This window comes from Gambusia affinis, linkage group LG14, assembly GCF_019740435.1.
Source record: "Gambusia affinis linkage group LG14, SWU_Gaff_1.0, whole genome shotgun sequence".
In the NCBI taxonomy this organism is placed as follows: domain Eukaryota; kingdom Metazoa; phylum Chordata; class Actinopteri; order Cyprinodontiformes; family Poeciliidae; genus Gambusia; species Gambusia affinis.
Genome location: NC_057881.1, coordinates 4179691 through 4193755, shown reverse-complemented (window position 1 = coordinate 4193755; position 14065 = coordinate 4179691). Strand labels below are relative to the sequence as shown.

General features: G+C 37.3%; 1 protein-coding gene across 8 annotated transcripts in view; it reads left to right on the top strand.

The window, feature by feature from the left end:
* The first annotated feature begins 554 nt into the window (after window positions 1-554).
* Window positions 555-14065, top strand: part of LOC122843130 — a 52966-nt gene continuing 39455 nt past the window's right edge. For 7 of the 8 annotated variants that reach the window (XM_044137657.1, XM_044137654.1, XM_044137659.1 and 4 more), the window contains exon 1: window positions 555-8477. In XM_044137657.1, the coding sequence (XP_043993592.1) occupies window positions 8450-8477 (28 nt within the window). In that variant the 5' untranslated portion in view covers window positions 555-8449. The remainder of the gene's footprint in view (window positions 8478-14065) is intronic. The other variant, XM_044137660.1, reaches the window with a different exon arrangement.

Here is a 14065-nt window from a genome sequence, read left to right as displayed (position 1 = left end):
TCAATGAAAATTGAGTATAGCCTTGCAACTTTCGTAGAATCTGAGAGAGAAAATAACTGGCAGATGCGGCAGTATACTACAATCGCCTTGCAAACCAAAATTTTCTAAAAATGCCAAGTTGGAAAAACATTAGCAATGACCTTAAAGAAATATGTTGTGTCACACAAATAAGAGATGCCCTATTTCCAAACTATTTTAAGTGCATCCAAGTACAAAATTACATGGACCTCTTTTCTCTGTCCTGCACTGAAAAAATAACTCTTTGGATGAACATAAAAAAATCATTGAAAGGATTTCCACCTGATTACTTTGCTTTATTTCAGCACAATGTAATTCTGTTACTCCTATTTAAAGCAAATGTGTTAGGTCAACTTAATTTATTAAGGTTATTCCAATGTAAAGCAATTGTGTTGGCTCAATTTATGTTAACAATTTTTTCTGTTACAGTGCAGTTCTTAAATGCCAATAGTGCCCTGCAGAGAAAAACAAATATCTATAGTTTAATGTGTATGAAGTCGTCCCAGGCGCAAAACAGTTATGTCGCGTGATCTTCCATAATCTCTCGTGATCCCCTGAGACTCTCTTCGGAGGGAAATGAATCTGACTAAATTGAATCATGTTATCTCAACTTGAATACATTTAATTCAAGTTCAGACAAAAAAAAACGATTGTCTCGCGTGGTCTTGTGTGATATCTCGTGATATCCCATGATCTCACTCGTCTTCAGCATAAGATCAGTCTGACTATAATGAATCATGTTATCTCAAAATGATTACATTTCATAAGCGTGAAGTTGTTGAATTTCTTGCTTATCCAACATGATTTTATCACGTTTTTGTTTGAAACATAAAATTATTTAGTTAAAAGTACATGATATTCTTTTGTTAATGTGACAACCCCCTAAGTTCATTTTTTTCAGTGTGTGGGGTTACTTTTAATATCTCTACCTCAGTTTTTAACACACTAAAGCTAAATTGGAGTCAACAATTTTAGCTTAATTTTTATGTAAACCACTCACAAGTCAGATATGAGGAAGCTTGGATTTAACAATAGTGGTTGGTTTAGTGAAGCATAGAAAAAAATATCCTTACTTGCAGAGCTGGATACTGAAACAAATTCTTTATTGTTCTATCTCTCTGAGGATCTGTGGTTTGCTTTGCAGAATGAAAATATGAACACTGCATCCACATACCGGTAAGTTAAATTACTTTTTGCTTTGCAACTAATACAATAGTTTAGTAGCTGTTGTCTATTGAAGATCCTAGTGTCACCTTTTGTCCTGATAGTTCCCAACACACACAAACACAAACAACCATCTGTACAAATATTCATATATTCACACACATTGTAGCATCGTGCAGACACACAATTGCTGCTATAAATAGTTATCACTGTGCTTGTCTTCATAAGATATTTCTTGCAGTCAGCTCCTATTATTTTGCAGCTTCTGTCTCACTTTTACCTCCCCAGTTTATTTTCTCCTCTCCTCCAGCTCCTTCTCAACCTGACTTCTTCTCTCTCAGTCGGAATACAAATAACCCTCTCTCCTCCTCTTTCGCATCTCTTTCTGTCCATCTCCATTTTTTTTACTCCTACAACAGCTCATGTTCCCCATAAATTTTCTCTGCTTGAATTCTTGCTCCTCATCTTCAGGCATGACTCATAGACTTTACCCCCTCCTCTCCCTCATCCCTACATCTCTGCACTCTCTTCTGGGCGTCTGCTTGGATTTTACCTCTTTCTTGCTCTTTCTGCTTCTTCCTCTTTTCCTTCTTCTTCTTTAGGCCCCTCTATTCTTTTTTTATGTCGTCATCACTGAAAACCTCCCATGTGTTTTTCTCCCCCTTTCCAACTACTTTAAATTGTTAAATCTGAGTCAACAGTTTTGCTCTGAGCCTAGTAATGGACTGGATATGCAAATATAAAATCTTTCATTGCCCCTCAGCACCTGCAGTACGTCGTCATGGTGATATTTCTTTAAATGTCAAACTAAAGTAAGTTTAACTGCAATGTTGAATTTCAGATGCATCTTTAGTGTCTTCATATTATTTAAGGTCATGTCAGATGAGTAAAGGAGTTCATCTTGCATCAAGACCTCGTAGGTTTTATATTAGCTCCAAAGCCTGGGGCTAAAAGCATAGTGACTCATTCTGTCTTGGGCATTTTTAGTCCATTGTCTGGTTGTTACCTGCTCTCTTAAACAGGTACAGAAAGCATAAATGCACTCAAGAGGTAAGAGTGTACAATTTTTGGTTCTAATAAGATCCTACACACATTTAGCATGTAGGTCTCATGGATTGTACTGCCACTGAATATCGATTAGTAATGCAGAAATATTTAAATAGAACTTCTGGGTATTAATGACCTTTAAGTCAGAGGTAATTTTCTGAAATAGATGTGTTAAAAGGGACCTAAAAAAATCATGTTTTACTGCAGACGCATGTCTCAGAAAGTTGAGAAAAATTAAATCTCACATTAGGGATGCTAAGATAAGTAAAATAAGAAAAATAAAAAAAAATAAGTAAATATATAAAAATAAATAATAAATAAAAATAAAGATAAGAAAAATTTCCAAAGTCCATTCTTAAAGACCTGCAGCAAACATCATGAGGTCCCAAAGTTCCCATAACAACCAGGAGTTCCTATCAGTTCTCTAAGCTTCTGTTTGGAAATAACAACAAGAAAAACATTTTCTTTAGAAAATCACAAACGTATACATGGTATTCACTAAACGTTACCAGGACATTAAGTGGAACAGTGTTGTTTGGTCAAGCAGCACATTTCCATGGGCATATCGTGTCATGTCATGCATACCCATCTACAGTGGAAACAGCCAACAATTCCTATTTTTGGCTTAACAGCCAAGAATCATAGGCAAAGTGCTGTCCAACTGCTAATGGGTGTACAAAATACTAACAAAGAAGGAGTATGTAATTGTGGAACTGCAATTTCCTAGTATTCCCCACTCCTGAGTAAATGAACATAAATTAAAGTTTTATTGTTTTCTAAATTGATTGGTGTGCAATTATGCCTCTATAGTAAAAGACAATTTTATTTTAAGGCTTTTCATCTTTACCAGAAGGGCTGGTAAGTTATGAGGTTGCAGTCACTATGATATAAAGATCCACTTTACTTTTGTGATGTTGATTTCTTTTTTTGTATTACTGTATCTTGTTAGTCTTCTAAAAGGCTAGCGATTACATAAATTATTTTGCAATTCATTTTTCAAATGGATCCTGCAGAATTAGAGTTTATTGATGTTTGATTGCAAAAAATAATTGTCAAAAAGCCTTTGTTGTGTCTGCCTCTGACTGTGCACTCTACTCTGTAATGCACACTCGCAATAATAGGCTTCACATGAATGTGAGTAGCCCACGATGCGCACTAATGCACCCTCATACCCGATCAAAAGCTAGCTTTCGAACAGTGTTCCCATAATTACCTGGGAAGGCTCAGTGCTCTTTAGCCTGGAGGATGATCTGGCCATGGTTTTTACAGTTTCAAAGTATTTTTTTCTTCTTCTTCTTTTTTTTTTCCACTGTCAGGCATGATTTGAAAAGACTTTGATCCAGATAAGGCAGGAGTTACTCCTGATCCTAATTCTATAATATAAATGGTTGCAGATTATTGTTTTTGAGGCTCTTGAAGAAATTTCTGCAAAATCATTGCTAATGTATTCCTTCTTGTTGGTTGATTGGAACAAATAGACTGAAGTAATCTTCTATTTTTATAGGTGTTATTTTTCTTATAAAGGCATGTTCCTGATTATTTATCTGATTATTAATATTCATTGTAAATAATACATTTCTTGAGTTCTTTGAAAAGCAATGTTTCATGCAGTCACATTGTTTGGATTCATGGGTAATTTACTGTTAAATGAAAGCAACTAATCCATCAGGATGATCTGGAAAGGAAAACTAAAGCACCATATGGCTGACATTTCACAAAGCCTTCGCCGCTTCTTTATTAACTATAACAGTACAATGAGACATTAACAAACTGGAGTAAAGCTGATGAACATGATTCCTAGTGTAACAGAAAGTTCCCCTGAACCTACGCAGTTGAAACTCTGACCTGCGAATGTTGAGGTCTGTAATTTAATTAGTAGCTGCTGGATATTTTTTTTGTCTCCATTCTCTGACGTCAAGGACAGAAAATCTGTCAAGCACCTCACAGCGCTGGTACGAGTCTGACAACAGAGGAAGGATGACACATTGCTGGACTGTGAGAATCATAATGGCAGGTCTGGTTGGTAAGCCACAGAGAAAAGGGGGAAAAATAGTCACAAAGATTTCTTTTTCAACCATGCTTTTTCTACTACAGTCTTATAATATAGGAAATATTAGTAATTAATACAAATTTTCTGCTTTCTAACCAATTCTTCCCAGCTAATTCAGTGCAGTGCTATTGTAACTTATTAGCATCCCTTGTATAAAGGTGTGTCTTTCAGTGCAGTAGGGTAAACCTGTAGAGTACAAAAAAGATTTGACACAAAGGTTTATTTCTCTAAGACAAGAAGACCTGGTATTCGGTTCGGGAAATCTGTTTAGAGATGCTCACCTAAGCCTGTCCATATCTGTAGTCAAAGCAATAACTATACATTTTAAGATAGCTTGAACTGTGACAACTAAGATTGGAAGAGAACTTGTTGTTATCTTCCCACCACATGCAGTGAACTGGATAGTAGAGGATGTAAATAAATCTCCATCTCCAGCCGTTTGATTAGTGGTGGTGTAAGAAAAGAAAGTATGTTGATGGAGAATGATGCTGTTGGCCTGCTTTTCCTTCCAAAGGCTCTGGGAACCTTAACATTTCATTATATCCTGGGGTCTCTCCCAGAAAGCTGACAATTATTTGTCATTAGAACTTTCAAACTATAGAACTAAATCAACAAAATAACATTCTAAACATCTCTGTATGTTCCAACCTTGTGAATTATTATAGCTGAAGACAAATTGTTGCCCTGTTAAAAGAAGGTTATGCAAGTTATTAACACCAGGGGGAGGCAATAAGTGCAAACAATTATTTCTTAATATGAATCTATTTAATTGTGCTTGAATTATATTTTCTCATTTGGCGATTGCTTGATTAAGATGTCTTATTTTTTAAATTAAAGATATTAATAATTCTTAACAACATTGAATCAACTTCATGACTTGAAAAAAAACCCCTACCATCTAATTTAGACCAAAGCAGTTTTGTTATTCAAGATACATGTGATGTTTTAAGGGTGGAAAACAGAAGAAAATTAAATTTTAAGCATTTTGTTCCTGGATGAAAATTCATTCTAAGAGCTTGTGCAATACGGCTGCAGCTCATTTGTGTGAATTTATTGAGTGTGAAGTCAAGAGGTGTGCTTCTGCTCCCCGTCTGAAATGGAGATCCGAGTTAATAGAATCGGGAGCAGCAGACGTCTCTCCTCGCCGGATCCCGGCAGCTGAATCAGTGTGTTTTCATTTTGTGTTAGATGAAGAGGGGAAACTGGGGAGGCAGAAAGGAGGAGAAAGCAGGGATGTTTGAAGGAGGGGAACAGCTTGTTAGAGAAATAGAGAAAGGAATAAGTGGAAAGCTCAGCTGCAGATTTGAACAGACTGCAGCATCATACATATTACATGCATCAGATATTGCTCATATCAACACTTGCTCACTGTTACTCGAGTGGAATAAAACTTCCAGATCCCCCAGGAATGATAAATATAAATCCGGAGAGTAAATGTTGGAACCAAGCATGAGTGGATTTAAATCAGCAGATGAATCCATAGAAACCATACAGCTCAAGGAGTTTAGTGGAACTGAGTCTGCAGTAAAACATGAACTGTCTTCTACTATTCTTTATCTGAGTTGACCAGCCAGCTGCATTTATGTGTGTTGTGCAGCTCGAGAAGAGGAAGGGGAAAAAAATAAAAAGAAAGAGAGATTAATTAATGCAAATGAGCCTGGGTGTTAGCAAAGTTTAAAAAAGGTTAATTTTCTCCTAATGTAAGCTTAATTTGGGAAGTGCTGCAGATTTTAGTGTAATGATTGCAACATTGTTGAAGAAAATCCATCTTTAATGCTGCCTGTGATCTGTTACAAGTGCCTGCACACTTCTTGCTCACTCTAAGCCAGAGTTCATTGGGTTTATTCAGTTGATATAAAACACATAGGAGTGGTGATTGTATCCACTGCCACATGTGCACTAAAGAAAACTACTAGTTCTAATTTATTTAGGTTTACAATAGGTTTAATAGGTGGAAGAATTACACATATCCTCTGGAATTCTGAAGCTATTTCAGGTTAGAACATTTTAACAGATTTAAACAGATTCTGAATAATTTGGGTTGCAAGAAGTTCAGCCCTAACACTAAAAGCAAAGTTTGATTGTTTTCAAAACAACTTGGCTCAAAACGTTTGTTAGTAATATATCTAGCTATTCTGGCTGCTCTGGATGTCTTCACTAACCTTTCCCTGAGTTTTATTATTGGTGTTTGGATCTGAAATCCATGCAGTGTCCTAACATATAGGTAAATTGTTTTACTACAGCTGCATATAGGAAAAGTAAACACCCTTTTCCTCCCATTCCTGTCACTTTTTGACAAAAACATGCAAATAAAGGGGTAAATTGGACTTTCTCAAAACATCTCTGATGTTTGATGCTTTCTGTGATCTGTGCATGTAAACTTTTTTTTTGGAGCTTCAATTTTTGTATTTATTAACAATGACAAAACACCACAACAATATAAAATCTACCCTTGGCATGTTGAAAAGGTGTCAAACTATATTTTAAAGTGAATTTGAGTTATTTTACGGAAATCTGTGGCTTGTAGCTTTAATCATACTGGTGCTGGCTTTAAAAAACACAAACAAACTAGTCCATGTTTCCTTTGTTTTTCCATCCTGGGCATAGAGAGAAAGCCTATTCAACCAGGCACCATGCAGGTTGCCTTGACAACAAATAGTCAAGGCTGCTGGACAGTAGCACAAGATGAGGCTAGCTCATAGACCTCTTTGACAGTCAACGTTTTTGACGTATCATGGAAGCAGAGGTCCAGGTCATCACAACAAAGACTCTGGTCTTTCCAGAATAAAACATCTCAACTGAATGCACACCATATTTCTTCTGCTATCCCTGCTTAAATTTTTTTTTATCACATTGAAAAAAGCAATTTGCATTCTTGAACCTTATGTCTTCTGTGAAAGCAGTGGCTCAATTCAATCCTACTATGAGCTGCAACAACGAGAAAACTATTTGTAGGAGGGAGTGCATTAAAACGAAACCCTGAAACTTTCATCTCAGATGAGGTTTAAGACACAACTTAAGCTGCATGCTACACACTACGTTTAATTACAATATCATCATTTGAGATGGACGAATTAGTTTTTTTTTTTTGTTCTAAGTATATTAGTTAACTGGACCAGAAAGGAGCATCATTTCTGTTTTCCACCAGAAAAATTTGAAGGATCATGTGTGAAAATCAGGTGGTGATCTTAGCACACATTATGTTATGGAGTAAGATAATGAGCAAAAGCACATCAATAATTCCTCCTCCTCATGACTCAAGAAACAAAATTATGATTTTAAGGTCCTGTCAAAACAAAGTATAAAATTAAATTGAGATACTCTGGTTTGCTCATAAACAGGTAGTTCATACTTGAAAACTCCTTCACATCGATTTAAAAGAGTCTGTCATTTCTCACAGTTGCCTGATGACAGTTGGTGATAAAATCAGTTATTAGGTTTGGGGGGCAAATATTTTCACATGGGGCATGAATGTGTTTGACAGCTTTTGCCCAATTATGCATCTCTCTTCTCATTAGAGAGAAAGTTGTCAAATTTGATCAAACTAATTTGATAGTTTGATCTGAAACATGTATGACAAAAAAAATATAAACCATAAATATTTAATAAGGGGCGAATAATTGTTCACAACTTTGGGACAGCTGACAATGGATGTGTGAGGAGGAGTCTTTAGGGGTCAGTACAGGTAAACTTGGGTTTTCCCTGCTCTCATGGGACTCTTGTATTGCTTTCGCATAAATCAAGGTGGAACTTGAGTTACATCTGGATTTTAGAACAATGGACCCATGTTTTTTTTTTTTTTTTTTTTTTGCTGAAGTTACTTGAATTTTTGACAATGTGTTCATGTACATAAAATGTGTTTGTGCAAACGTGCCACGGCAGGAGACAGTAGACCGGGGTGTGCGTGTGTGTGTGTAGGTGCGTGCGTGTGTGTGTGTGTGTGAGACGACGGTATACGGGGAAGAAGAGAAGGGGAGAGAAGGAGCGACGCGGATGACACGCACACACTCTCCCTGTTTCTCACATACGGAGGAGAGAAGGACAGAGAGGGAGACAAGAGTGGAGAGACGCGGAGCAGAGGGGAAAGCGCACGGAGAGATCAGCGGAGAAATGCCCGCTGGACGGATGGATTTTATTCTCCCTGAGCTGTACGAGCCTTTGTAAGACAACATGGGCTGCATTGGATCCCGGACGATCAGTAAGGACACGCTGCTTTTTGTTCTGCCATGTGGATGGATGGATGGATGGATGGGTGCGCTTAGAGAATGAAAAGGCAGAGGAATTCATTGTTAAAGAAGTGAAATACACGTTTATTGTATCCCGAGAGTTGGTTTGCAGTGAGTTGTTGCTACAGAAGAGGTTTTTTTCTGTGTTCTTTGGGGTGCAGTGGATTTATAGTTTACTGTAGGAATTACTGTAGCACCTCAGTGTGCATGTGTGTGTTTTGTGAGGAGGGGAAAGGCTGGACAGACAGGCGGCAGGGATGTGAGCGGAATAAGATACCGCTTGACGTTTTTCCTCTCCACATGGATGACACCGGACATGCGGCCAACGCGCGCGCTTCTCTGTGACAGACAAGGAGAAAGAGGGAGGGATGGAGAGAGACCTCCGTCTTGACACGCCGTTAAGGTCATTCCATGCTGGGTGTCTGAGAAAATTCCCCCTCCTTCCTCCCCCTCCTGTCTCCTCCTTCCATCTTCCACTCCTTCTCACCCCTTCTTTCCTTCCAGTCCTTCCTCCCTACTCTCCTTTCTCTCTACTGTGCGTCATGCAGCGACGTAATATATCTAAGATACAGGGTGCACGCTCCCCACAGACACACACACACACAGACACTCCGGGTTATAAGAGGGAGGCTGGTGATTGACTAACAGGATGACTCAGAACCTGGCTGGGTAAACTCAGGTGTGAGCCTTAAACTCTCTGCGCATGTAGGTCAATTCTGCAAAGTCAAAGGTGGAAACTGCTCACACATTATTTTCTGCTACTGATTGGAGATCCTAGCTTTATGCATTAACTTTATTTAACCGGCATCTATCAGTTCATCTTTGCTGGGAAACATAGCAAACTGTATGTTTTTTTTTTGTCTTGGTTGTGTGTCTTTAGGTTGAATTCTTGAGTCTTTTGAGTCACTGGTGGTTTCAGCTGCACACAGCTGATGAGGCTTAGATTTAGCATAGATTACTTGCACCTGAAACTTTCTATAAAAGCAATTCAACTCACTTTACATATAGATTGCTGCCTATAGCACAGTTTCCCGGTCAGTGGTTCCATTTTCTTGTAAATGATTATTTGATACCCTTCTAAAGCAAGCTTCCATGTGCACATCACTCTGGTGACATCACATGAGGTACCTGATTAAAGTACTTTTACATTTGAATGTTTTCTGTCACATTCCTCGTTAGCCTGGTGAAAACCAGTCCCTGTTCAATATTGGCTTTGTACAGAAGGTCTGGATGCTCAACTGTTCAAAAATGATTGCTTACTGGATACTGTTGAAGTTTTAATCAATTGCTAACACAAGTCACAATGTGAAGGATTGTGAAGGAAGCTACACTATAATGTTTACCGGAAATTGGACCTTTGCCAAACCCTGTGGGGAGTAGGCCTATTTGTCACATCTTTGCCAACAATAAAACTTCTATAATATTCTTATCAATTGCTGAATATTTGGAAGTTTGTCCAATGCGGACTGAGTGTCTTCATTTACTTCCTCCTATGCTATTGCTAACTACCCACCCACTGCTTCCATCCAAATGATAAACTTGAATGGAACCCGTTGTTTAAAACTGGGAGAATTAAAACAGTTTTAACTGTTTAACTGTTTTAACCCAACAGTTTAAACCACCTTAAATGCACCTATAGTTCATCCTATTGTTCCATTATATCACCAGACGGAAAACATCACCTGGCAGGTAGAAAGAGAAACGGTGCAGGTTAAGGAAAAGTAGTGCAGGTTCAGTCCTCATCCAGTGCTACTATTTAAGCTTCAATGCAACACAAATACTTTATGGTTTGTTTGTAATAAAGTTGACCAATGCCAACTGAACACCTTATTTCTTGCGACTTTTGTAACAGCACTGACCCAAACACACACAAAGCAAACATAGTAGTGTTTGTGATCTTCTCACTTTTTCTCTCTCTTGAGGCCAAAGAAGTTGACGTTTGCTATTAAATAAAGTAGACCATGTTACCTCTTCATGCACTTAAATGCTCACTATTAAAATGGTACATGATCAGAAACTTCATGCAAGCTTTGGGAGGAGACAGTCTTCACCATGCAAGACTCTGGATGTTTTGCAGATATAAAATCTCCAGGCTTTGTAGACTGTATCCTGCAGACTTTCCCTACTTTCATATTTGCTCTGCTAAGCTGCTGGAGTCTTGCACACTCCTCAAGATCATAGTTTTGAGAGAATTTCTCCTGTCAGGCTTTAAGCCATGTGCCATATAAAGTGTTGCTGTTCGGAAGGTACATTTGTGGTAAATGTTAATGTTGGAAAAAGTAAATAAATGATTTATTGTTCTCTCAGTTATGCGCTGTTTTCACCATCTGATATTTTAAAAGCCAGATCAGGAAACCTTGGGACAACAGTGTGTTTTCAAGGTTCTTTGCCACACATCTACTTCTGCATAGACAATTTTTAGGCCTCCCAACATAACATTTTGAATGTTGTAATAATGTGTGTCATTATGAATAAATCTGGCTGAAAAGCATACTGTCATAGCCAAACTGTATAATAGCTTCACTATTCAGCAGCATCTGCAATCTCAAGGAAATGAAAAGCTTTAAAACACTTATTGAGTATACCTATTATAAATAAATAAATAAATAAATAAATAAATAAATAAATAAATAAATAAATAAATAAATAAATAAATAAATAAATAAATTATATATATATATATATATATATATTTAGAATCATATCCATTTGAAGTCTATGGTGCGGTTTTGAACCAAGAAGATGTCAGTCAGTTCTTCTGACCCTATCCATATAGAAGTTTGTGCTACTGACTTTGTATGTCACTAAGTACAGTTTGCAATGGAACACAAACTGCTCCTGACAGTTTAGGGGCTAAAATCTGTGGAGAGAGCTAAAGATAAAGTTATGGGAAGGAGGTCTTCTGATCTCAAAGACTTAGAGCTCATTTTAAAAGATCAGTTTTCAAAAATACTAGTGAAAACATCTAAAACGTTTTATGGATTATCTAAAAACCTTAGTTGTCTGAGTGTCCTTGCAAGGACAGAGCTTGAACATCAAAAAATCTTAAGAACTGCAGAAAAATGAAAGTGTTCACATATTTCAATTGTAAAATTTGTCCTCACAATATATAAACTTATGATTTAGAGACCTTTTCACAACAAACACTAAGATCCAACAAACTGACTTCAAACTGCTGTCAAAGTAAAGTGTGGTCTTCCCTTCAAATGTGTGCATTGTCAGTTTCCATTATGTGGAGCATGCAGCTGGAGTGTCCTGTCTTCACATGCTCATATTTTCAGACACACACATTGTAGCAGTGGACGATCAACCCCCACCCAAAGCCTGCCTGTTAATGCACCATCAAAGCCTCATCAGTTCCTCTATGATAACAAATGGAGGCAGCTGGTGTATTTCAATAAATAAAAGGAAGGACAATGTGACCTTTGGTTGTCATTGAGCTGGCTGGATGGGGGATGTTGAGGATGGGGGAGGTGTATCAGTGGTGACTGCTGTGGAATGACACAGAGGGCTTTTTGGGGATAGAGGGTTGAGGTGTGAAGAGCCAAATACATGCTGGTGTTTTTTCTTTCCTTTTTTACTTTCTAGTTTCATAAGTGGGTTTCCTCGTCTCCTCTGGCTCTCTCTCTGTCTCTCCCCTGCTCTCATCTCCCTATTTGCAGTGTTATGAGTAGATAAAATCATACTGTATGAACAATGTGCTCAGTGTCTTCTTTTTTTCATGTTTAAAAATTAAACTGAATGAGCAAAGAGAACTCGCTTACAGGGTAACTTCATAGATTGAATGTATACATTATATACCTGCCCAGAGATCTAACTGAAAGCATTTAGTTTTTCATCCAAATTTTTGTTCCTGTGTGTAAAATGCAAGGATTTGTTACTTTCCTGCACTGAAGGTACAGAACCTATTTTAACTGTACATTGAAAGAAATGTTTTAACTCTTTACTGATTGAATTCATCACCAGATATGTAAGCAATGAGTTAATTACAAAAGTTATTAGGTAAAGCATTTGATTCTGCTTTCAAACTGTTTGGAAATTGAGTAGAAAAGGTTAGCTTAAACATAACATAAGAAGTTATCTAAAAGAAAAATGTAACAGAGAGCTGCTGGAGGTCATTTTGATGTTTTGCTATTTTGTACTTTTCTTACTTTGATCGCTTTATATCCAGATAGTTTTCTGCCAAAAGATGCTAATTTTTACTGATCCAGAGTTCTCATGATTGTCAAAGTGTGAACTGGTTTGTAAAAATTTGTAGCTGGTAAACATTGGTATTGCCTACCATTGTGTGTGTCTGATGGAAACATAAGCTTTTTACACAGATCACAAATTTTTAAATGAACGGTAAATGTCTGCGTTGTCTCAGTTCTTTTATGTGCATATTATCTATATTGGATTCAGGTGAAGATGAGAAACCACTTTTTTTCTTTTTTTTTTTTTTAAAGTCAGATTTCTGTTCTTACATGACATTCCAGTTGATTTTTAAAATATGGAACATAAAATGTCAGACTTCAAAATTCAAAAGTGAACACACGGTTGTACAGATACCAAATTTCAAGAAATGACGTAAGGCATCCTACTCTTCTTGTTTGAATGATATATTAATGTGCAAGAAGGTTCTACTGGGGAAAAATAAAAGTCTACTGGAAAGTTTTTCTACTTTGTGCCAGCAACTTCAGAACATATCAGTTTAGTGTAATTAAACCTTTTTTCTTCATCTGTATTTTTTGTTGCAAACATCTGATTCATTTCAAATAATTTTCTTTATCATCTGTTGTTCAACTGAGGTATTCTGAAAAGAATTGTAATGCATAACATATTTAGAGATGATTATTAAAACTATAATGAAAAGCTGTTGTTTTGATACTCAAAACACGGCAGCAGCCATTTTGAAGAATGGAGACTCAGAATTTGTAATTGAGCACCGACACCCTCAACAAAACTGAAGACGGGTCTTCAGTCTTCAGTTACCTTCTTATGTTCAAACACCACAATATGGTAAAAGCCGCAGCTAGCATAAAAGTACTACTGAATAGAAGAAGAAATGTTGCAAGCCTCAGAGGTAACCAGCATGACAAAGCTTGTTAAAACAGTCCAAGTGACTAGACACCACCCCTTTCCTCCAGCTTACTGCCTGCAGAATAGCTCCTGCTGTGTTTCTTCTGAGCCACATCTATTCTAATATTATCCCTGAGAGCGAGCGTCTGCTGCTAAAAATAGATCAGGGGTAAAAGAGGGAGGTCACTGAGAGACAGAGGGAGAAACGTTACAGTAAATACTGGTCAACAGTTGACCCGACATTATTTGTGTCACTTTCACTTCCCAGGCTCGCTTTGTCATGCGTCTCTTTCTCCTGGTACTCTACAGAGAAGAATACAAGCCATTAGAAAAGCAAAGCCAATTGTGCTTTATCGCAGTCTTTCCTGTTCTAGGTCTTTCCATTATCTCGTCAATGCTGCAATATCATTGTGGTTTGGTATTTTGGTACTCTATTGTTTCCCTCAGCTGTGTTTCCTGCAGAGTGCCATTTAACTGAACTATCACTGCCTCTTATTACACT